This window comes from Ambystoma mexicanum, chromosome 11 (assembly GCF_040938575.1).
Source record: "Ambystoma mexicanum isolate Mex_15411 chromosome 11, UKY_AmexF1_1, whole genome shotgun sequence".
NCBI classification, from domain to species: Eukaryota; Metazoa; Chordata; class Amphibia; order Caudata; family Ambystomatidae; genus Ambystoma; species Ambystoma mexicanum.
This window is the reverse complement of record NC_090934.1, coordinates 387,581,047-387,606,319: the sequence shown is the minus strand read 5'-3', so window position 1 is coordinate 387,606,319 and position 25,273 is coordinate 387,581,047. Positions and strand designations below refer to the sequence as shown.

General features: G+C 45.2%; 1 protein-coding gene across 6 annotated transcripts in view; it reads right to left on the bottom strand.

Moving 5' to 3' along the window:
- CELF1 (CUGBP Elav-like family member 1) overlaps window positions 1-25,273 on the bottom strand; it is a 1,228,135-nt gene that overhangs the window by 1,055,959 nt on the left and 146,903 nt on the right. For all 6 annotated transcript variants that reach the window (XM_069623101.1, XM_069623100.1, XM_069623103.1 and 3 more), the window contains exon 3: window positions 10,092-10,279. In XM_069623101.1, coding sequence (XP_069479202.1) covers window positions 10,092-10,279 — 188 coding nt within the window. The remainder of the gene's footprint in view (window positions 1-10,091; window positions 10,280-25,273) is intronic.

Genomic DNA, 25,273 nt, shown 5'->3' with positions numbered 1-25,273 from the left:
CTTCCCCCAAAAGGGAGCCACCATAAACTTACAGGACACGAAAGTGATAATTGCTACGTTGGAAAACGGACTGACCAAGACAAACTTCACATACTAATCAGACTTTGGTCTGGGCAGAGCAATCTTACAATGGAACTTCCAGGACACGGATGTGCGAAGTAAAAAAATAAATAAAATTATAAAAACACACCTACTTGTGACTTCTATAGGAAGCTTCAAAGGAAATCTGACAACCCTGGATTGAGGGGGTAGCTTGGAAGCCATGCCCGTCTATTGGAAACAATACTGAACATTTGTTTCCAAAGACTATTTTATAAATAAAACTTGCAAGACTTCTTTGCCACAGGAATTTGCAAAAATTTGAAAAGTTAGTTTAAATAATTTTATGGGCTTTCATTTAAGACGTCAGACACGTGGGGAATAGAAATGGAAGAGAATTGGGTATTATAAGGAAAGTATCCATGATGCCATTGCAAATTTTAATACTTGCAAGCCTAATGATAATCCACACCTATGTATAAAGTTGTAGAATTTTAAGTATTATAATTCTTACTGAAAAGCGTGAAAAACTGGTAGAGCGAAACAAGGTACCACAACCGTGAGGATTGGTCTGCTATGCTGTACCTACAATAGGTAATCTGCCCATGTGATACAAAGTGCCACAAATGTATAAAAGTAAATTAGGTTAGGACTGATTTTTTGGCAAAAAACAAAAAAAAGAACATTGTAAAACTCGCATCATAAATCTGATATCCTGCCCTTGAAATCCAACCAGCTGAGCGAGGCAGGAACTATCACACCTGACCAATCCAGTGATTTAGAGGCGTGCTTAGCTAAGCCTGCCCTACCATATACTTCTATGAAGTCACTATGCATTATAAATATAAGAGTCCCTGACAGCACTCTGGACACACTCTCCTGAAATTCCTGCGGCTGCGTTCCTGATCTGCTCCATTCATCTTGCTAATCTGAGATTTCCCTACAAGGCCAAAACATTGCTGACCCTACTCCAGCCAGGCCCCAGCATAGCTGATTTTCCCCCCAGCAAGGCAATTGATCCAGAAAAACCCACTAATCCCATTAAAAAGGGGAAAGCTGTGGCACCTTAAGCATCCTGAACCAGACCGGCTTCTTGCCACTACCTGCATGCCCGCTGACCCTTAGCATCCGGCGACCAGACCTTGCCCATCTGTCTTCTGCCAGGAGAGTCTGCATCCTGTGACCAGAATCTTTTGTGACCAGAACCTGTTGACGGTCCAAAATCCCTAGACTTAAGGGTGGACTGGGAGTATAAATCCCCCACCCCATAGAAACACATAGCCTACATTATCCGACCCTTTTGGCTCTCCTCTCTAAGCAATCCTATCTTACCCTGCTAACTTGTTAAAGCTGTTCCTAGGTCAAGGACAGGGTGCACAGAGAATTCTAAGTGCTAGCCCCATCTCTATTAATTGTCTTGCATAGATCATAAGTCATTAGCAATATTTTTACGAAATAAATTAATTTTACCTAAAGAAAAGGGGTACACTGCGTGAAGGGTTACAACTGTAACTTAACTGATATTCACGGGTAGCGTTCCTCTTTTCTTAGCCATTAAATCTAGTTTAAGTAAAATTTGCTTTTTCAAAACTGATTTTTAACTGCTCTATTATCCTCAAAACGAACCCCTCTAAATTCAACAGCTAGAGACCTCCCTTCGCCGCTATATATACACATATATACATATATACATATATTCCAGCCAAAAAACGGAACCCAATTCAGTTTTTTGCAGTTATAAAAAACTGCTTGTGTAAAACTGCAACTTTCCAACGTGTGATCCGACTACACTAGGTTTTCAATTTTAACTTGCTTTGTGAACTGTATGCTTCTGTGATACTTTGCCTGATGGTTGCTAGTGATAACATCCCCGATACTGTGATAAAACCTATGCATAGCATTATTTAAAAACACACATTTATCAAAATCAGAGTGTCATTTCAAGCCTTTGCCAAGGGTTTAAAATCTATTTTGACTGTAGCATCATTCTGCTGAAAAAGCATTTTGTAGAAAATGTCATGTGCAGTCCTTAAATGTAAAAATAAATCAAAGTCATCTAATTAAGGGGCTGAGATCACCCCGGTTTGTCATCTTTGAACTACTGAAGGATTACACACCTGGAAATGTGTTGGAGGAAACAGCCTTCTCCAAAGACTACCACCATAGAGGTGAAGACAGAATTCCAAAAACGGGAACGTTTTGGGTGGCCGGATGGTTGGACAAGCCCTACTTTCAAGCAGAGACAACTGATAAAGCACAATTTTAAAATATGTTGATGCCAACTCAAACATCTTGACACAGATGTTAGGCAAAATTGTATGCAGTACCCTTTGGGTGCACTACATACAACAACCCTGACCACCTGGCAACAGGAACCCAACCTTTGGTACAAGTATGTACTACACGGGTTTGTAGCATGTTGAGCAGCCAGGCTTATCTCAAGAGGGGTCAACGTGAGCTGTAGTGGAGTTACAGAGATTCAAATAAACTCTTACACACAAGGTTTCTTGATGATACAATTTATCAGTTAGAATAAGCATTCTTCAGAAGGGGCAATATAACAGTAACACTCAAATGCACTTCCAAAAAAAAAAAAAAACTTCAGATGTCTAAATTAGTAAATAGCCATTTGGGATTGCCCACAGACACTACCTACACCCTCAGGTTGGGGTGCTGGGGACATTAATATATCACTGTTGCATTTAGAAACAGATTTAGGAATATGTCAAATGAAAAAGGTTATTAGAACACAAATATTCTGAAGCAGTTAAGTACTTTTGGTAACCCTCAATGCAAAGTTAGTTAACCCCTTGCCGGAAGGAAGACAACACCTAAGCAGAGAAGAGTCATTCAGGAAGCCTGGCCAGCCAAGGTTAAGTTAGCAAAAGTCAAGGTGAACTGAAGCACTTCTTGCAGGCAAGTAAAAGTCTTGCACAATGGAAGTCTTTGTAGAATAGAATAAATTAAAAAGTAGGGCCACAAGCTAATTAGGCTTGTGAGGTAAAGAAGCTGCAAGCAACTTCACAAGAGCAACCAAGACAAGTCTCCAAAGAGGACAAGCAAGGTGGCACAATAAGGTCAGTTCTCAGACTTTGCAGTACCTTTAGATTGAAGTAAAGTGCAGCAGATGACTTCTGTTACTGTGCAGCTCTGCAGATCCTGGTGTTCCTGGGCCTCAATCGTGGGGACAAGAGTGAGGACTTCTGGGGACTCCTGCACTACAATGGGACGGTCACCACTTGCAACCGGCAATCTTCAAACAAGTAGCACTTCAGTGTTTCAGCTCCTCGCGTCTAACGCAAATATTAACAGAGAGGTTCCTGGCTATCTAGATGGGCTTTCCTTACATCTGGGGTCCGGCACTCTGTTGAAGGGGCTCAGGCTCGGTCAGTCCTGCTTCCTGGGAGGTCCTGGAAATCTTGGCCAGCTTAAAAGCAACGCACACGATCTGGTGCTCCTCTCCCTGGCTATTCGGTTCCAGCAGCAACTGCAGTGGAATTTCAACCAGCTCCGAGAGGATGTCCAGGTGGCTTACTTTTGGGGAGAAGACAAATTCTGTCGATACGATTTTGGAGTTTCAGCACAGCAGCAGGGCTTCACTGGGCTAACCAACAGTCCAGGAGTTGCAGCAGGCGCTCTCTTCAAGTACTTCTTCGAATTCCTTAGTCCAGTGGGCGACTGCCTTTCAAGCCAAAAAGCCTCACCTTTTATGCAGGTTTCTCCCATTCATTCCAGCCTAGCTGTCAATCACCCAGCAAGGTGGCTGTCCTTGCCGGGCAGCCAGCCAGCCAGCCAGCCAATCACCTAAGAATGCATTCCTGTCTCCTAGGAAACAGAGCACAGGGGGGTTTCGGGCACCCCTCTCGCTTCCTGCCCCTGCGAGACACCCTGGAGCCAGAGGTGGGCTTCACTCATGAATCCCACCAAAGGCAAAATGACCAAAGGACCCAAACCTGGTTTGGCGTGCAAAGTAAATCTCAAGAAGGACCTTTTCACAAAGTAATAGTGAAAAAAAAGACGACCAGGGGAATTTTGACAAAAATGGCACCCTTTGGTGCTTTACCACAGCTGCAAAAGCAGCCCGCAGTAAAGGTACACCACGGTAGTTAAAAGTAAACCACTGCCACCAGCCATTCGGTGAGGAAAGGCCAATGTAAAAATGTTACATGAGAAGCTAGACAAAGGGGATACTAGGTAACCCCGCCAGCATCCTATTGTAAGATAGTGTGTGCTGGGTCTACAAAGTTATAAGTGTAAGCAAAGTCAATTTCACTTCACTGCTCTTGGAAACAGTTTATCCAAGAAAAGGTATTCAAACCTTGGGGAAATCTGAAAGACTTCCCTGTGTCACTGCACTGAAGGTGCTGTGTGAAAATATAAAAGATGCCTATGGAGTTTAACAGACTCCATTACCAAAAGAAACAGTGTTCAAAAATCACATTAAAATAGGATAGAGTGGGGAAAAAAAGGGCCTCACTCTCCAGGTTAAAAAAAAATCCAAGTCCTCAAAATCCAGTAACGCTGCTGGGGGTCTCTAGGGTAGAGGGAATTAGCAGATTTCTGATAATTCTCCCTAACAGACTGGACCTAAACTCCTGGCTCAACCCTGTCGTGCACCAAGAGCAACCAGCCCATACGACAGCTCAGCTGGTTTAGGTGCTCGCTGCTGAGATCTTGGTTATGTGAAGGCAGCATGTTCGAATCCAGGCAAGGCCAACTCAGCCCATCATCCTTTCAAGGCTGATAAAGGAGTACCAATTTATGTTGGGGGGGGGGGGGGGGGGGGGGGGGGGGGAGTGTATATAAAAAGATTGAGTACCGAAAGAGTTAAGAGTCAAGGTTTCAGAGCAAGTCATCACGGGTGTTCAGGGGAGCAGTTCCCGTGCCCCTGGCTACTCTGAAGCCAGACTGGTGATCGTGGAGATAACCAACAGAATCAGTGTGATCGATTAGTTGGGAGATGACCAACTTCTCCAAGAGTTTGCCCAAGAAGGGGATAGTGGAGATAGGGCGGTAGTTAGCCGGGAAGGAAAGGTCCGCAGACCGCTTTTTTAGGAGGGGATTCACAAGGAAGTGCTTGAGGGGTGATGGGAAGGAGCCAGTGGCAAAAGAATGATTACAGAACTCAGCCAAGGAGGGGGCGAGAGTGTCAATACTGTCCTCAATAGTTCTAGAAGAGCAGGAGGGCACCTGTTTGGAAGAAACTTTCAAAGCAGACAGTCTTGGTGAACTCATCTGGCACTACGGGTGAGGACAGTAGGGCGAGGACGGAATCATACCAACTATTGCACTTGGAGGGACAATACAGAATGAAAAAGGAAAGATCCAGGTTTCAGTAAGGGTAATGAGGTCAGGATGAGGAGAATGAAAAAGTACATGTTTTATTGCAGACAGACTGCATTCCAAAGAGCAACAGAAAGTGAGATATAGAAGCATAGAGACGTTGAATCGGAGAAATAGAGGCTCAATGGGGGAATATGCAGCAAGAGGAAGTGTAATGAAAGATTTTGAAGTAGGTTTTGTAAATGCAGAGAGATTGGTGGAGAGAGAAGCGGGTGGCAATTAAGAAGAAGAGACGATGGGACAGGGGGAGATTTCAGATGGTTCTAACAAAGTACATTTTTAATCAAGAAAAGTCAAAGAGAAAAACAATACAGCAACAGTTAAGACTTTGTAAAAAAGAAGACATAATTTAGCAAGCATAACTTCGTTGGAAGGATTATTCAAGATTTGGGGGATTCCAAAGTCTGGGTTCAGAGCAGACAGGAAAGGGGCTGCCGCCAGAGGTTGTCGGTTATGCAGAGTCACCCTCTGACACAGGATAAAGTTTCAGAGGATGGGGTCGGCTTGTCGAAACCCCAAGGAAAAGTGAAGAAAAAAGAAAGCGCACTGAAGGAGCCAGACAGCAAATGGACCAGGAAGAAGAGTTTGGCAGACACAGGAATGGGGGCGGCATAGCCTCTGGAGAGGCCTCAGGCGAGTCAGAATCTGAAAACTTGGTGTCTGTGGTCCTGTAAAGATGTGCATGTCAATTTGGCTCACTGTCTTCAGGACTCTGGAAGCAAGGGGGTATTTGCTGCAGAGAGGCAATGCAAGCAGTCAAGAGCCTCAGGGAGGGGCAGCCTTCTAGCAGAAGCTGCGATCCAAGTGTGCCCATTGGATCATGGGAAAGCAGAGGTGACCAGTCTTTGCAGAGGCAGAGTTTTGCAGTCAGATTGTTCAGAACACGGTGCTGTTGTACAGCTTTGGTCCTTCAAATAACAGGCCTCCAGAAATGCAGGTACAGAGTTCCAGCAATAGACTAGGTGAGCGCGTCTGCTTTTATCCTCAAAAGCCAGTAAGTGAACACACTGCACCCAATCGTACACCACACAATTCTGACTGAGGGGTGGTCAACCAATGGGAGACCATCACACCAAGCATACCCACTCATTCAGAAAGGGTTTCTAGAACAAAGAAAGGAATCCACAATGTCCGATAAAGGCATCTGCCAGTGAGAAATAATGTCCGATAAACGCATCTGCCAGTGAGAAATTGTTTCAAGCGGGTCACAACCTCCACTTCTGGGACACTCAATGGCAAAAGATGCCCACGAGCGCGTGCACACAAACATCTAATGCATGACCCCCTCATGTCTGAGGTAACAGATGCAACTTCCATTTGTACAATTGAGGGAGGTCACGGGGTTAAAAAAGAACCCGTCAGGTAAAATGGAGTCCATCCAGTGGAAACATTACACAGCCAAAAAGCCACAATTAGCCATGAGTAACTAAGAGGGTACTCTAAGGAATATCTTTGGGCTCTCTTCCTTAGGAGCTACAAGGGCACCTAATGCAGAGCATAAACAACCCGAAACAAAGCGCCAAGCCTTCGATTAAGCCTGGCTGGGAGAAAAACAAGTCACAAAACACGAGAAGCCAGCAAAATGTACTGTGGGCTACCACATCTGGAAATAAGTGGGCTTACTGACCAAGAGCCCAACAATGTCTCCTGAGCCTCAGACAGAATACCTCCTCCTGGGTAGCCTTCTTAGGGCTTGCCGACCTTCATCTTGTTGCTGGTACAATTCCCTCAGGGTCTCTGGTCTGTGCACAGTCCTACTCAGAGTCCCTCTTGACTGGAACTACTGCTTTTCATGTGCTGTCGATACTGCTCTGTATCCATTTCTTTCGGGCCTCTGGTACTTTGGCATGGGCATCAATCTCTACGGGCGGGCGGTAAGAGGGTTCCTTAAAACTCTCCAAATCACCTCTTGCGACAAGTAATGCTTCCATTTTCACCATAACCGGAGATAATCTACAGTCTTAACCATCTAACTGAATGGACACTTTTGAAACTATTTAAACGCCTTACAAGTATCCCAAGACATTACTTACCTGGTAGCATGCATTGGTTAGATGTTTACTATATTTTAAGACACCGTTTTGGTTTTATAACAGTCATGTTCACTTTAATAAATGGCATTCAAACTTAAAATGTTTTCAACTACTGTAATTTGCCTACTGTGAAAGTGTCCCAATTTTAAAGTTGTTGAACCCCTTTACACCCCCACCTGTTTTTATTCTAAATGTTCTCTATTTTTCATACTTCTTACGTGATAGTTCACACTTTATAGTAGTGCATGTTTCAGTAAATATATTGCAGCCGTCCCTTGTTAGCATCTTTCGCCCCTCTCTCGCCAGAATGCTCCATCAGGTTTACAATTTGAGTTTAACAAAATTGCTGGAAACAACGTTCCTATGCACACGCTAAAATTTTAGTAAGCCCTCAGCAGAGGACACTGCAGGTTTTTCTGCAATCCTACATGGATCCCATCAATGAGACACCTATCAACACCAATTTTTAGTAAACAAGTTTTCAGGAAGAGAAAAGTAAAGATGCAAGCAATAACAAGTCGCTTACCATCTCAATTCTCCATCTCCACAAAGCACACAATTTCTTGCTCACAAAGAATCAATTCTCAATAGTTTCTGGCTAGTGCGGAAGTGCACATTTTGCACCCTGAAGTTTTAATACACCAGGCAAGCCACCAAATGGGGACTATGCATAGCATCTGCATCTAAAACAGATCCACAAACTGCAAAAACTGGGGTCCAATGCTACCATCAAACGTAACATGCTCAGATGCCAATGCCAGCTTGAACAGAAAGTGTGCGATGTAGGTGACATCATTTGACCCATTTATACCATGCTCCCTTGTTATGGGCCAACATTAGGTCTTTCTAGTAAACAGATGCAGAATAGGGCTTGGACTATAGAATAAACCACCATCTACTGAATTGACTCAATCCCTCCTCCTCACGTACTTCAGGAAGTAACAAAGCCCTTCTCTTCAAAAAATTACCTGGCCAGACACAGGCTTGGGAAAATGTGTCCTCTTGGGAGGGCATTTATTCCAATCAGTCAAGTGCCCTCAGTCAAGTGTACTCTGTAGCGTGTAACTGCTACCCCCAGCCTTTTCTCCGTGAAGCACTTCATTGCTGGCCAGCTAGGTTTTCCCAATAGAAATACCAAATCACAAATTTTGGGGCGGGGGGCGCCTACAACTTAGACCTACATAATATTCAGAAATGGGGATTCAAATAGAAAGTCTAGCTCTCTCAGGATCAGACACAAGCAAGGGTTTCCTTAAAGCACGATACAGAGGAGGCAATTCTAGACGAAGGGTGTTCATTTTTACAAGATGTGTATTGAGTGTAAAAGCGGCAGAGGGACCGAAACGCTCGGGAATACACTTGTATCATAAATCCTGATGAACACAAGTGTAGCCTACCACTTTGCATGGATCAGATCACTAATTAGCCTAGTCATTGGCCGACGTGGCCTTTTGCATAGCACTACAACCAGCACTGAGCCCACTTGCAGAAAACAGACAGAGTTTGGATCAGGCAAAACACCAAATCCTAACACTGGTTTTCACACGTCAGAGAAACCCTGCTGTAGACACTTGGTCTCAGATTCAGACACCAGCACGCTGGTGCTTACACACATACACCATGCACCCTATCATCCAAATTGTAATGGCTCACTTTAGTGGTTTAAGATACGGAACAAAGGACCACATAACATGTGAAGAATTCAAGCAAAGATCATAGCAAGAACATACATACAACAAACGGGATATAAATGCACATACTGCACTTCTGTGCATGCACTGAGAAAGGGAATATTGGAACACCACCCTCGCACATCTCGAAATGCCATGTGCGTACACTTCCCTCAGCAACTAGGCAAATGAACAGGCATGCTTTCATAACTTTGTATTGAGATGATAAACCACGGATCTAGGGGTCACAAATGGGGATTAGCTGTCACTTGTGTGCTCCTGGGCTTCAAGTGAAACATCGAACTGGTCAGGAAAAGCAAGCACTCAAAACTCTAGTCTACCGGCTAGAAAAACATGGTTGCTTTACAAGCTTGTAGACTTTAAATTGATTAGCCACACCAGATAAAGTATTTTGCTAGTGCTGCTAATTTGTCTTACAAAAAATATAAAAGTAAAAATAAAAGTACAAGGATGTTGAACATTCCCAAAATCTTGTTGAAAGGTTGGCTCAGGAATTTAATAAGCCAACAACTCCGCTCATTGCTAAAGATATCGCTGTAATGACTAGATCGAAAAACTGAGTGGGGAGGCTGATTTATAGGAGACCCTCTGATATTGAAATGGAAAAAAAAAAGTGTGGCAATTGCAGCCTAGGAGGCTGCAAGGATAATTATCACCAGTTACACGTTTGGATAATCAAGTACAACCAGTAAGGCCCCATTATGAAAAACTCTGAAGTGACTAAACAATATCCTCCATAGATTTACAATTAATACCAACATGCTGTATGGAGAGAACAGATTGCCAGTTGAATAGACAATTAACGCTTGCTCAATAATACCCACTGCACAGGCAGTTGCAAAATCATGCCCCATTGGAGACCATTAAAGCCATTCATACCACATGCAAATATAAAATTTAACAGATGAAGCACGAGTTAAACACTGCATTAATGGGTGCCCAAGTATCCAACTGCAGGAATCGTGGCTGACCGACATTCCCCTACCTTTGCTCTGTGGCGGGTTAAGGCTCCTGTCACGTAGGATATTAATTTCGAAGACTGCTCCATACTGTTCAAAGAGCTCCCGCAACTCCTTTTCAGACCAGGTCCGTGGTATCTGTCCCACAAACATTTTAATGGAATCCATGTCAGGTTGGTCCGGGTGATCCAACGTTCCATTCATTTTCTTTGATCTGTAAAATGGGCCATAGTAACAGAGCACATAAAAAAGATGCAATACGTATACAGTCACTACAACGCTCAACAGTACAGAACAAAGCAAAGTAAGCTGGTTACTTAAATATCTGCACCTTGACAAGGGAGGGATAGGCGGTTGTTGGGGGAATGCATCAAAAACACAATAGCCCATCAAATATACAGTGGAAAGAAAAAAAATGACTGTAGTATCAGGTGGTTACAAGAGTAACAAAACTAAAACACTCATGTGGTGCAAACATGAAAGCCAACTTAAAACCACTAAAAATAAAAAGGCTAAAAAGGTAGCATTCTAGGAATGGCAATCCCATTCCAAAAAGTTTAGCCCCAAATGGTTTGTGTATTTCAACATAAAAACTGGTGTCTGTAGAGAATTAGTATGAACTATCTTTAAGCAGGAGTTTTAGCTAACTGCCTGCCTTCCAACTCAAGTTGGAATTAACTGCCGAGTTAACTGCATGCAGTTAACCTAACACACAAACAAAAAGATCATTTTGTCAAGCAAAGGACTTCACAGGAGAGCAATACTCACACAGGAGTGGAGTTCAACGAGCAATGATCAACCAATAATTCAGGCAGGAAATCCAATTTAAACGAGGCCATGTTTTTCAGAAAAGGCTTGTATGGTAAATCTCGCCTCACGAGACAGGGACAAGTTAACAACTGCACACTGCCAACAAGTAAAAAGTGAAGTGCGGATTAACCAGATAGCCCATGAATAAGGAAGAAAGCAGGGTTACATGGTCCAGGAAGAGCCGAGGTGTACAAGAGGATCACACAGTCTGGAGAGAGACGGGACAAACAAGCCGCACTGCGAGGTGTGGGGAGAGCTGGTAAATTTGCCCTGGATTAGGAAAGGGCGGTGCCCCTGCAGAGGCCCAGTGTTAAAACTGCTGAGCACAGACCTCGTTTTGTTACATTTTCCCAGGCTAAGCAGAAATGGCTGCAGCGTCAGATAAACAGACTGTCCGAGAGAGACAGACCGATGTGGGTGACAGAGCGGAACAAGCACCCATCCCGCAAAGGTAGTCCACTTCTCCCACTCCGATGACCAGGTGAGGAACCCCTGCCTGGGTAACCAAGCAAATTTAAAGGTAGGAACATTAAAATATTTTAGAAGCTACTCTGGTAAGGTGCTCTGGGAAGCCAACCTTAAAATTAAACCTGTTACACACAGACATCTTTGACCAAGCAATTCTCAATGGTTGAGCACTTCGGCTTAGATTTGGGCGGATGTAGGCTGTGTGTGACTTACAGTAAGAAGCACAAACGGTTAAATACAAAAATAGTCTATTAATCAGGGTAAAAAATGCATTAAAAACCACTTGGCCGCTTAATTGACTTGTCAAGTAGGACGTGTTTTGCTGAGTGCATGTGGAGAATTATCACTCACCAATGGCACGTGCACATTTTGATGGTGGTTACTAAACACAAGCATTAAATTAAAAACACTGGAAAGTAAAATAGCTATAAAACAGATTCATCAGTATCAACTCCAAAAAGGTTACCTGCCTCTATTATGCAACAGAGCTACTCAAAGAAAAATACACTATAAACAGCAAAAGTGTGGGGAACAAAAGGATAAACGTTACACAAGATTCAAAATGGCTAGTATATCTGAACACGTGATGTTAAGCACATTTCTATAAAAGTTCACTGTAAACAAATCCAGATAGTCATCCACTTATGGAGGGGTAAGAAGTACTAATCCCCAAGCCCCGAGTGATTAAAGGGGAATCCTGATTCAGGCCCCGCTGCCTTTGGCCCTGTAAAGTAGCTACTTTTATGTTAAGGTATGGACGCCCATTGCTAGTTAATGGGGATATGGGGGTCTGACAAATCCATGGAATCTGTCCCTTCTCCTCAAGGAGAGCCACCCCCTTTGGAAGTAGTGAGGTGAACCGCCTATGCAATAGCCTCCCTAGGATACAGGGCAAGCAGGCTTTCACTGTGTGACCCCCCCCCTCACTGCAAAGTCCCAAGCATTTATTGACCACGTGGGAACTGAACAGAACCATCCGGTACAGTGCTTGGAAGGCTTTGTTTCTGACCTGTATGTGTTGCCTCTTGGAAAGGTTCAGTGCGATTGGAATATTCTCCTCTGTTCAATAGGGGGGTCCTAAATAAGCTGGTACATCAAGAGAACACAAGAGAATCAGCTGGAGAGCGAGAAACGCCGGCTTGCAACTGAGTGCAGAGAGAGCCTTTCCCTCACAGGAGAAGCTGAACAGGAGAACCACGCAGTTGGCGTGGTGTGTGGAAACCCAAGGTTGCCCACGGAGCACTGCCACTTTGACAAAGTCCAGGGCTGCTGAAAGAGGAAGCAACCTTAAGCAGCCAAAGAAATACCAGCGTGAAGAACCTAACCGTGCAGTCCATAGTTAGCCAGAGTATGCAAGTCCATGCTAGCCAGAGACCACTTTCACAACCGACCACTGGTGGAAATATTGTATGCAGCATTACACAGATGGAGGGCGGTGAGGCCTCACTGTAGCCCAGGCCCGGTTGATAAACCAAAGACCCCAGGTGAGGGTGAGAAACCATATCGAAACCAGGGCTGAGCAGGCCCATAGCCCAGGCCAGACTGGTGGTCAGAACACCAGGAGGAGGGGGAGAAAGACACCACAACCAAAGCAAGGAACTATGTTGAGCTAAGCAAGCACGTAAACAACAAGAGGCTAAAAAAAAATAACATATCCGATCGGGAAGAAGGGATAAGTTGGGTTTTGTGATTATCTATCAATACAAATCGGAGGAAATTGTTATGTTTAATAAATCGCTGAGGAAGGAATGAACCAGAAATGGTTTGGACACGCTGATAAAGCCTTTGTTTTGCCAAAAGAAAATGGAGACACATTCCTTTGTTTGTTGGAACTATCCGACCCAGAGCTGGAGAATGAGAACTGTTTAGTAGGGTCAGAAAGCCAGCCACCACTGAATTAACAAAGAGATATTAATACTTTCTAGGTGAAACCTTAGATTGCCCTACCACTATGAAAATAAAGAAATACATATGTTAGTGTTGAAATGGATTTCTAGAATCTGGCCCCGAGAACAGATTTAAGAAGGCCACCCTTGTTATTGTGAACAAGGGAACTGTGGGAGTTTAGCCAAACCCAATCAAAGTAAACGTGGAGAGTAAAGGCCAAATCTTAAGAGATGCGTGTGGGGTCCACAAGGAGTCCACACAGTGAAATACACAAAATTTCTCAAGACAGTCAAGTACAAAAATACTATATTTATTACAGGCCCAACAGCACACTAGGAAAATTAATAAGCAGATAATAGTATTGTGTTTTATTTGTTTTACAAAGTGAAACCTTACAAAGTTTTAGTAGAGGCACGTTTGAGCTGCACCTAGTTTAGCAGCGCAAGGAAAATGACAAATTCAATGGTGACCCCCCCGCTTGGGTGGGTGTAAACAGGATGGCCCACAGTCGGTCACTAGGTAAACAGATCTATAATACATCTTACACCACGCACAGGTCGATCTTGCGTTTAATATGCAGTCATGCATTCGTAGTCGCTGATTTAACTTGGGAGATCAATGTGGTACATCCTTTTATCTGGATTTTAAGAGTTATTAGTTTCCCTCACAAGAGGGATATCTTATATACAGCATGCTTATGTTTCATGGTCAGGTCTTATACGACATACATTACACACTATAATCGTATTTCTGATATCTGCTTAGATTCACAGGCTGTGCATATAGTCTGACATCTAGCGGTAATCGCAGAGTATTGCATCTTTCTTTCGAAGATCGAAACAGGACGACGACATGGGCGTGACTAACACTAACCCAACTTGACATCTAGTGTACCCATAATCCTTCATGCGTCTAGGTCAATCAATCGGCTACTTCCGTCACCAAGGGCATCATGGAGCTTAAACAGATACCAGACCGAGAGACCAATTCGCCTGAAGAGAAGGGTTTTGAGCCTTTGCTTAAAAAGGTAGAAGTCTGCAGTGGTTCTTAGATAATAGGGCAGAGAATTCCAAAGCTTGGATCCGGCCACAGAGGAGGCTCGGCTGCCCGCCACTCCTTCCTGTATTTAGGTACACGCAGAAATGCTGCGTTGGAGGATCTCAAAGACCGGGCTGGAGTATAGATGTGGAGTTTCTCCTGAATGGCTAGGCATCCTTTGCCATTCAATCATGCACAAAGCCTTGAATTTGACCACAGCCTTAATTGGCAGCCAATGGAGAGATTGCCGACCCCTAGTTAGTCCTGCTCAAAACAGAATATGCATCACCAGACGCACTGCTGTATTTTGCAGCACTTGCAGGCGCTGGATGAGGAAAGATGGCTGTGCTAGAAATATAGCATTGTAATAGTCAATGCTTCCATTTATAAACGCTGCCACTATCTGGCCATGGAATATCGGGAACAAAAAGGGAGGACTTTCTTCAACTGTTTAAGAAATCCCCAATCCACATACTGTGTTGACCTGGGCCTCCATAGACAGTGATTAAGGTATTTTGATGCCTACATTTTCAAACCACTCTAGCTGGTTCTGGCAGGAGACCAAGTGGCCAGAAGTAGTTGGTCCATTCCCTAGGTGCCTCTGACGGGCCAGTGATCAGGACCTCCGTCTTCCCGCCATTTGACTTGAGCCAATTTGCCTTCATCCAGCCCCAGACAGTTTGGGCAATGTTTTAGTCTTTTGCTCACATCTGCCCATTTTGGATCTAATCTAAACGAAATGTGGCTTTCGTCTACATAGGAGAAACCCTAAAACCGAATGAATAAATAAGTGCCATCAATGGGCAGATATATAAATTGAAAAGTAGGGGTGACAAGGCTGAGCCCTGTGGAACACCACAGGTGACCGCAACCAAGAGAGAGCAGTAAGGATCGAGAGAAACTGTTTAGGAATGTGAAACCAGGAAGGCACAAAACCAATCCAGTACTGCCCCCGAGAAACCCATTTCCTTTAGCCTAGAAATCAGAATCCTGTGGCCACTGGTGTCGAAGGCGGCAGACAGGTCCAGCAAAATTAGGCCCGATGAGCCCCCCTCGTCTCTGATCATGGTGATATCAAATACTGATGCTAGGACCAACTCAGTGCCCATCCGAGGGCGAAAGCCCATTTGGTAGCTGTCTAGGATGTTCTGTCCTTCAAGAATCGCCCTCAGGTAACCACTGCTTCCAATACCTTCATAAGTAAGAGTAGAAGCGAAATGGGGCGATAATTTGCCAAAACAGAGGCGTCTAAGGATGGCTTTTTCAAAGGTATTACCAAGGCCCATTTTAATGTATTGGGAATTTGACACCATATCAGAGATTAGTTCCCTGCTGCGGCCAAACTAAAAAATCCTCAGGTGCAGATTTTAGCAGATGCCGGGGGATGTCATCAAGCGGTGATGTGGATTTTAGCCTCGTTACCGTCTTACTCCTTTACTCCTTATTCGTTAGAGCAAAGGCAGAAAAACGTGCAGCCATTTTCACTACTGTGGGGGGGTAATCAATCTCAATTTCAGGGGTCATAATTATGATGTTCGATATCTCCATCCGTGATGTGTCTCTTGATCCTTTCAATTTTACTACTGAAGAATCTATCATCTGCAGTGGCGCCAATTAGTCTGCCACTGCCTCCATAGTATTAGCCGGGTTGGCTATAGCCAAAGGTATAGTGCCCACGTCATAGGAAGATTAACAACTGTGGAGAAGACCAGGGCAGGGTCAACTCTCGCCCAATTGCGTCTCAGAGTTGGTATGCTGGGATTGAAGAATTGTTTGGGTATCCAGACCGTCTGAATCATAAAAGGAACATAATGGTCTGACCAAGTAAGCGGATGACTTAGAAAGACCTTCCCTAGTGAAGGGTAGGCCAGTAGGAGATTCAAGTTAAGGCCTTTAACGTGAGTGGGGCACATTACTTGTTGTACCAACTGAATTTGCTTCATGGCTTTAAGAAAAGCCTTATTAGCTTGGACTGATCCCTCTGCCGCCCATAGATTAAAATCGCCAAAGAATATGAAATTCTTATATTGCAAAGCTAAATTAGATGCATCATTCACAAAAGATCTAGTGAATATGGCAAGATTGGTTAAAGGCAAGTGGTAACCTAGTGCAAGATGGCAAACCCAGGAAGCCTTTACTACAATTCTAACTGCTAAATTGTTCCATCTCTGCCTCCAGTAGAGTGTGCAGCAGTGAGCATTCATATTTTGCATTATAGATCAATACCACCCCTCCTCCTGGATGCTTAGCACCTCTGTCTACCTGGAGTATGGAGTAGCCCAGTGGTAATGCCTGTATGACATCCGGAGCTATGGAGCCAGATAGCCATGTTTCCGTGATTAACACAAAGAGTACATCTCAAGTCTATGCGCTACCAGGGAATGTGCGTTAATCGGACACACAGGGAGGTTGAGGACCCAGAAACAGGTGACAATTGTCCCGCATTTCCTGCCAGCTGGCTGGGAATAGCGTTTGCAGCCGCCCAAGGCAAGTATCCCTCTGCGATATCACAATTACTGTCAGCATGCTGTGCCCAGAGCACAGACTCTGCGTGGAAGAGCACAGACTGGCTGGACTTTGGCCTGACTTCGGGCTTCACTACCGGCGCAACTGTTTAAATAGTACTGCCATAAAATTGTACAGACCAATCCCTGAAGAGGCCCAAGTTCCTGGAAGAAAGCAAGAAAAGAAATGCCTGCTACAGTATGTGCATGTACGCGCAAATAAAGACAGCTGGGAGATGAAGTCCCCGGCACAAGCGCCAGACTCCCCAAGTCCAGGCACACTTGAAGCCGCTAGAAGTGGTGTACAAGGAAAACAATGTTTTACAAATACCAGGATTTAAAACGAAATTAGCAGGCAAGAATAAAAGTGGCAAAGGTTTATTTAGTAAACAATAGCGTCCAGTCAGCCACCCAGCACAGTAGCGCCTGAAAGGAAATAAAAATGCTACTTTTTTCCAAAACCAGAAAGGTGGGAAGTATAAGCAAAACAAACCCACACTCCAGTGTGTCCCTGTAGTTCTGCGGTATCTACTGCCTTCTGACAGAGCCGGGCTAATGAGCTTTAGAATCGACCAATACCTGAGGTCGAACTGGTTGTTGTTGTTCTGCTATGAGGGAGCCTTACAGAGTGCATGAGTACAGAAGAAGGTGTAAGATTTCTGTTCCTTCTACTCCAAAACTTCAACTTTATTGGGAAGACAAGCCTCCATCAAAGTACAATTTTACAATGCAAAACATTAAAAAAAACACAATTTACATTAATATCTGCGTTAATATCAATAACTAAAAACAGTGTAAGATAAACATACAATAGTAAAACCAATGTCCACAAGGTCCCCAGCATTCTCTTCTTGAATGCAGATCTTAAAAATCTTGAGACTGATGGCACATATTCAGGGTGGTTGCAGCATTTCAAGGCTTGGATGGCTAATGGAGTTGGAAAGTGAACTAGGTGGCTCCAGACCGGGGCAAGCCAATGCGAGAGAGGGCCTTGCAGAAAAAGAAAAGATGCACCTCATCCTCACACCCCTTGCGACAAAGGGGACATTCGGATGTGGAACAAGACTGCTCTTCCACTTAGCAGACTCATGGGCAATGGGAGTATGCCTAATCGGAACTTGGCAAACCAGGTTTTTAGCTTTGCTGCCATGGGGAAGTCCAGATATACCTCCAACCCCCCAGATGTCCTTGAGCAGCAGGGAGTTCCTCGCTTTTTCCCCACCTTAGACAATTATCAACCATCAGACTCCATGCCCATTCTCTAAAGTTTATAACTGCCACCTTATAGGCACTAACCAGCCTTGTGGGGTCACTCCAAAGATCCCCCGGTCCAATGATAAAGCATAGTTCTTACATGACTGAACCAGGACATTTCCTGCCACCTGGAGTCGCTACTCCAAATGTGGAGGAAGGGTGGGTGCATGTGAATCTAAGCAGATACAATCATCAGAAATACGATTACGGTGAGTAATGTAGGTATTCTGATGCTTGTGAATCTGCTTAGAAACACATGCTGTGCATAGTCTAGGAGCAGTACCAGGAGATGGTGGTGCGATGGGTGAAGGAACAGTAGCAAAGAGATGTCTTAGCACTGCGTGTGCCACCTGAGAATCAGAGTGGGTCTCCAAGCAGAAGTGTTGTGTGAAAGTAAACGGAACTCAAGGTTGCTGCTTTGCAAATGGAATCTAGAGAACATTTGCAATTAATGCTATGGTAGCCCTTATGCCCCGAGTAGAGTGAGTTTTAGGCATGAAGGGTAGATCTCTCTTGGCAAGAGAGCAACAGTGTGATGCATTTAACAATCCATCTGGAAATAGTGGAGAGACAGGATTCCCTTCTCTACCAGCTGCCACAGAGATAAAGAACTGGTTGGTCTTTCTCAGTGGCTTGGTCTTTTCAAGGTAGTATATCACTGCCCTCTTAACATCTAGTGTATGGAGGCTTTGTTCCACCGAGTTTGTGGGGTTTTGAAAGAAAGTGGGAAGTTCATTGACTGATTCATATGGAAATTCAGTGATGAATTTAGGCGCAAAACCCGATTGCGCAATACCACTGTATCCTTGTGAACTGTTACAAATGGTTCCTGAACTGAGAGGGCCTGCAGTTCACCAACTCGCCTAAGCGAGGTAATGGCCACAAGAAAGGCAGTCTTATAGGTGAAGGCCTTAAAGCTAGCCTTGTACATGGATTCGAAAGGAGGTCCCATTAATCTTATGACCACAACGTTCAAGTCCCATCCGGACGTTGGGTTGTGTAGGGGAGGCATGGTATCACAAGTATGACACCGACAAAAAGGGGACAATTTGTAAAACCTTTATTGAAGTTGTTGGGGCTGGAAAAACTCCTACTTTGCCCTATGACTAAGATGGGAGTAGTCTCGACCATCAAACGATAAAGAAAACAGTCCTAGTGGAGTCTGTCAAATCAAAATGGTCTATGCTAACAAAACCCAATACCTGCACCATCTCTTGTACAAAAAGTGTATAAGGGAGAAATGTATGCAACAGAAAAATGAGTGTTCAAAAGAATAAAAGAGGTTGAACCAGCTCTCCTTCCCACGTTAAGACTCGTGGAGTAAGGTTGTCCCAGTAGGCAGGATAACACTGGCTCGCCTTTCAACACAACAGTTCCAACACATGGGCCTGCCTGGCCTTCCACATTAGAGTCCCTTTTCCTGACTTCCAAATAATGTTTCAACAAAAGATTCACATAGGACCCCCTCTGTCGGGGTCAGACCCTTCACCACAAGCTTGCAAGGGGGCCCTCTTCCCCAGCTTATTACACTTCAGGTCTCCCTCTGTCCTGCTCAGAACACTTGCGCACGTCAAAGAATTTTGAAAGTGCGTGACTTTTACATCCACTGACTAAAGGTTCACGGTTTAACTTTCACTCTTCCCTTTTCTAGGAGCTAATATTGTTTCCTTGACTTTTGCTGTTCATTCGCTTTATTGCTTCAAACTATGTACCTTTCACGAAGACTTGAGTGGAATACTTCCTTTGGCTGGACCACTCCATTACTTAGTATCGCTGATTTCACAGCCGTACTTACTGCAAAGTTCATTCACAGGTCTGCATTTCTTCATGTCTAATCCACACGAGTGCAGCCTTCACTTGCGATTTAATGTGCTTGGGTGCACGTGTTATGTGAGCAGCCAGAGTGGTTTGCGCAGGTAGGCTGCATAATGCTAAGTACAGTGAGGGGGCTGTGAGAGATCAGTGTAATGTGTGCAGCAAGGATGGTGGTCTCCGAGTCTGCATTCTAGCTACCGTGGGGCATGTGTAAGATGTGTGCCGCTAGGCCGATTTGTTTTCATGGGGTATATCTGCGTTCTACCAGGCTGTGGCGGTGTTCTATGAGCGATGTAGGTATGTGTGCAGCTAGGCCGAATTGGTAGAGTAGTGTAGCTGCGTTCTATTGTTTGGTGATATGGAGAGTGAGCATATTGGTAGGAATGAGAGTGTGGTTATCGGTGTGTTGCCCCTTACTTGGAATGCTTTTGGAGGTGGTTTGTTTTCCGTATATTCTTTGGTAGGTCATTCAAAGTGATCGGTGGCTGGTGAGAAAAAGAGGATCCTCCAAGTTTTCTTTTGTTCTAGGGTTTCGGTTCTAGGCGTATGTCGTTGCTTGATCTGACCGTTCTTGTCAGTTGGTGTAAGCGTAGTTTGTCTCTCAGGAATTCTGTGCCTTGGTTGTGTATTCTGTGCGCGATGCACACAGATTCGAATTTTATTTGTCGTTTTATTGGTAGCCAGTGCAATATTTTTAGCGCAGGTGTGATGTGTTCTCGCTGCGGTAGCTTGAGAAGGAGTGTGGCCGCCGCGTTTGTATGCGTTGTAGTTTTTATTTTTTTTAGAAGTCTTTCCGGCATTCCCAGGTATAGGCTGTGGGCATAATCTACTCTGGACATTATCTGAGCAATGATGGTAAGAGTATAATTGGCGAATGATAGGTTTTTTTGGCCTTACATATCTGGGATTTCTAATTACGGTTATTGTGGACGAACAGGGATTAAGAGGGGTTTTTGACACGCCATTTGCGCTAAAGGGAGCAGTTATGGTTTCAGACAGTTTTTAGGTGGGGCGTGAACCATTTGGCGATTGGACCATTGCGGGTGCAAGCAGGAGGAGAGAGTCGTTGAGCCAAAGAACGCGATAGGTAGGTAGGTCTGTATGTGGTTGGGAGTGAGCGTAGCAAGGCTTCAGCCAGGTCAGGCAGTACCTTGACCATGTTCCAGCATTTGTGGTTGTGTGGCAAGACAGGGCAGGCCCTGGGTGGTGGGGTCGGTGAGCGGATACAGAAAGGTAGGGCTGAGTGGTCGGTCCAGATGAGGGGTTTGGGGATCGACACCAAGACTAGGACAGACGAGCTGAAGATTGTGTCAAGGGTGTGGCCTCCAGTGTGGATGGGACCTGTGGTATGCCCAGAGAGGTTGCGTGCCTCTAAGCTGTCGACCATGGGTTGGGTCATGGGGTTGCTGGGTATATAAAACCAGATCTTGAAGTCCCCCAGTAGAGTGAGAGAAGGATGGTTGACCAGAATAGTACCTAGTTGAGTCACAGATTGTTGGCAAAAAGTATTTCGTATCCCAATGGCCTGTAGATTAGTAGGAAACAGAAAGTGGACACCAGGCAGAGTCTGACCAGCAGGGATTCGCAGTTGGTTGTGCATGGCTGGGTTTCAGAGAGATAAATAGAGTTTGTGGAGGATGTCTATTCCGCCACCTCTGGTGGCTCTGTTGTGGGGGGATGAGAGTGTAGGCAGGAGGGATGGCCTCATGTGCGACTGGTTCAAAGTTGTTGCTGAACCATGTTTCAGTGATGAAAATGAGATTGGGGTTGTCAGAAGATAGTAGGTCAAAGATGATGTGTTAGTTTCTGGCCACGTAGCATGCGTTGAATAAGAGGTAAGTGACTTGGTGAGGGGAGGCGTTTCCAATGGTGCTGGTGGCCGGATGGACATGGTGGGACTGAGTGGCTGGTGGGAATGGGTCGGGAGTGTTCGGGAGAATTCTCATAAATGTGCCAAGTCCCTTCACCTTAGAGATCACCAGCAACTTTGCTGGATTTTGACGACTTGATTTTTTATTACCTGGAAAGAGTGTGAGCCTTTTTCCCCACTCATGTATTTTGATGTACGTTTTACACTGGTGTTCTTTGATTATGGAGTTTTAAGATCACTCCATAGGCATCTATTCATGTGTGTTACACAGCACCCTCAGTGCAGCGACACAAGGAGGTCTCAGACTTCCCAAAGGTTTAAATACCTTCTATGGGATAAACTGTTTCCCAGAGAACGTAAGGTTAAATTGACTTTGCTAGTCTTTAGATTCCTAGCTACCATCTTCCTATAGAGTGCTGTAGGGTTTACCTAGTATCCTGTGTCTAGAAACTCATGCAGCTACCCTTTTCTATCGAAATGGCTGGTGGCAGTAGTTTTAGAACAAACTACCATAATTTTTCCCGACGGCGAACACTGGTATCTAAAAATCACGGGAGCCATGTTCTTCAAGATGGCGCCTTAAGCCCCTTTGTTTAAACAGGTCCCGTCTCCCCCCCCTTACCCCCCCCCCCCCCCCCATTTCTTTTTGGAAAGGTCCTTCTAGTGTGTCTCTGCGCGCCAAACCAGGTTTGGTCCCTTTGTTTCCATGCCTTTGGCGAGCTTCAGGACTGAAGACCGTCTCGGGCTCCTGAGTGTCTAGGGTGGGCAGTGAGGGAGGTGCCCAAAACTCCCTGTGCTTAGTCTCCTAGGAGACCCAAATGCACTCTGGCGCGATTGGCTGGCTGACAGTCCGGCAAGGACAGCCACCCTGCTGGGTGAGTGGCAGCTAGACTGGAATTAACGGGAGAAAACTGTTTAAAAGGAGAGAGTCTCCAGGACTTGAGAGCAGAGTCGACCACTGGAACGAAAGAACTGAGGACGTACTGAAGAGGACGGCTGCTGCAACTCCTGGACCGTTGGTTTGCCCGGTGAAGTCCTGTTGCATGTCCGAATTGCCAAGTTCATCTCGACAGAGAAGCCCCTTCAAGGAAGACTTCTTCCTTTGAGTTGGTGGGACCAATCAGCTTGTAAACCACCTGGATACCATTCTCGAAGCTGGTTAGGATTAACCAGGGAGAAGGACACCAGCTTGTGTGCTTGACTACAGCTACTCGAACTGAAGTGACTCCATTTGTATTCACTCAGCAGTCAAGAGTGGAGAAGCAAGAGAGCAAACTCTGTTCTCTCCTCCTTTCCCTTATCCCCCCTTCTCCCCCCCTTACTTTCTTCTATGCACTTTATCAGAATTGTCCCTGGACCTAGTATGATAGCAACCTTGTCTGTCTCCTCCCCCTCCCCAACCCCCCTCCAGCACTATCTGAAATGTCGTCAGGCCTAGTATGATAGTCTCTGGTTTTGTTCCTCCCCTACCTTTCTGCACCACTCTCCCTCACCTCTTGTTTTTCTCCGGCTCTAACAGAAATGTCGTCAGGCCTAGTACGGTACTCGCTTGTCTGTTTCCATTTCCTTCCCACTCTCCCCCCTACCTTCCTTATCTATTTCTAAGCTCCTGCACCATCTGAAATGTCATCAGGCCGAGTAGGATAGTTAATTTCACATCCTTACTGTTCATGGCCTGTAAGAATGCAATTGTATTTTCCCTTGTTGACTCCCTTGCCTTGAGGCGCTTTGAAACATTGTGTATAGGCGCTATATAAATAAACTATCATCATTTTGTCAGCCTTTTCCGACAATCCCGTGCAGTGCAAGAGTCCTCCATCTTGTCCCCACGATTGAGGCTCAGGAACAGTGAGATGTGCAGGAACGATCGTCTTCAGCTGCATCTTTTGCTTCATACTAAGGTAGTGTGCCAATCCGATTGAGAGAACGCTTCTCTCGCGGTGAAAGTTCGTGGAACTTCCCCAACTTGCAGGCCTAATTAGCTTGTAACCCAACATATGATTCTATTTCGTACAAACTACTTTTGAGAACTTTGGCTAAGACTTCACCGTTTACTTCAAGAACTGCTCTTTCCTATCCAAGACACTAGTCCATTGACTTTGGCCCATGTCCATTGAACTGAATCGAGTCCTCTTGTGAACTATAACTATTTGCACTGCCTAAGAAAGTAGTTGTGATCTATACTCTATATTGCTCCTATTTCAGTGGGGCTTCATTTGTTCAGAAACATATTGGTTTGCTATTGAAGTGTGTGTATAATATTAAGCTGCCTGCTCCTAGTGGATGCCTTCTAAATGATTGTGTAATTAATAAGTAATTAATACGTTTTCTACCAAGAAACCTTGAGTATAAGTGTCTACTTGAACCACTGATTGTAAGACCTCTGTCTAACCTCTTGTACTGCTCACATTCCCTCTTGAGATAAGCCTGGCTGCTCAGCTCGCTACCACAAAACTGTATAGTACAGACTTATACCAAAGGTTGGTTTTTGCTTAAACCTTTAGTCCTAATTTTAGTTGGTGGTCCCAGAGGGTACTGCATGCAATTCGGCCTAACGGGGAGAAGCGGAAGGCTGGGTGGTTTGAGAGGCCAAACAGTCTGAATAGTCATGGATGAAATTTGAGGGTTGGGAGAGAGGTTGGGTTGGAGCGGGAAGAGAGCGTGCAGTGGTCGGTTTGCATGCAATGGAGGTAGGTGGAAGGATGGAGGGTGGCGAGTGGTGCCAGTGTTGTATGTGGGCACTGGCTGGCTGATGGATGGGCTGCAAGTCTGGACGGAGGTGCAGGGGTGGTAGGCGAGGGGTTGTGTGTGAAAAGGCACAATCTGGGAGTTGCTAGTGGGGGAATTTCCGACAGCCGGGCTATGGGTGATTGGGACAGAGGACTGATGTATGTGAGGAGAGGCAGAACGAGTTGAAGGTGGGTGCCGGTCATTTATCTTGAGTTTTGGCGCAGGTGGCGTGTGAGAAGGTAGGGTATGGGGTGGATTTGGGGGGCGGGTCAAAGGGGAAAGGTGATGAGGCAATTGTTTTGGAAAGAGCAAGTCGTGCCATGTTCAGAGAAGGGAAGAGGGTGCAAGGGGTTTTGTCGGGTGGAGGGTGAATGGGTGTGCGTTTGTGTGGGCATAGACAGTGGAGAGCATAAGTGGTTTGACTGATGGGAGATAGAGAGGGGTGGTGGGGAAATGTTGAGGATAGGCAGGTTGAGGTTGGAGGGGTGGGAGGGTGGGTGGGTGGGTCAGCAGGATGAGGGGATTATTGGAGGGACATGGACCTCTCCCTGAAAGAGTGAGGGGTGTGGGTTGAGGGGAGTGTCTGTAGGATTCAGGCTGAGGCGAGAAGAAATTGTGGGTGGTGGCACCATCTACAGGGAGGAGCAGATGAAAAGGTGGTGGCAAGGGGGTTGTGTAAGTGTAAGGAGCGCCAGCATGCTCCTCTGGCTTGGGAAATTGGATGTAGCGCAGTGGGGTTCTTGCTGATGTGGGCAGGGATGAAGGCAGCGGATCTGGGAGGGTTGAGGGGTTGGGCGTGGAGATCATAGGGGACGGTGGGGTTGGGGCTGTA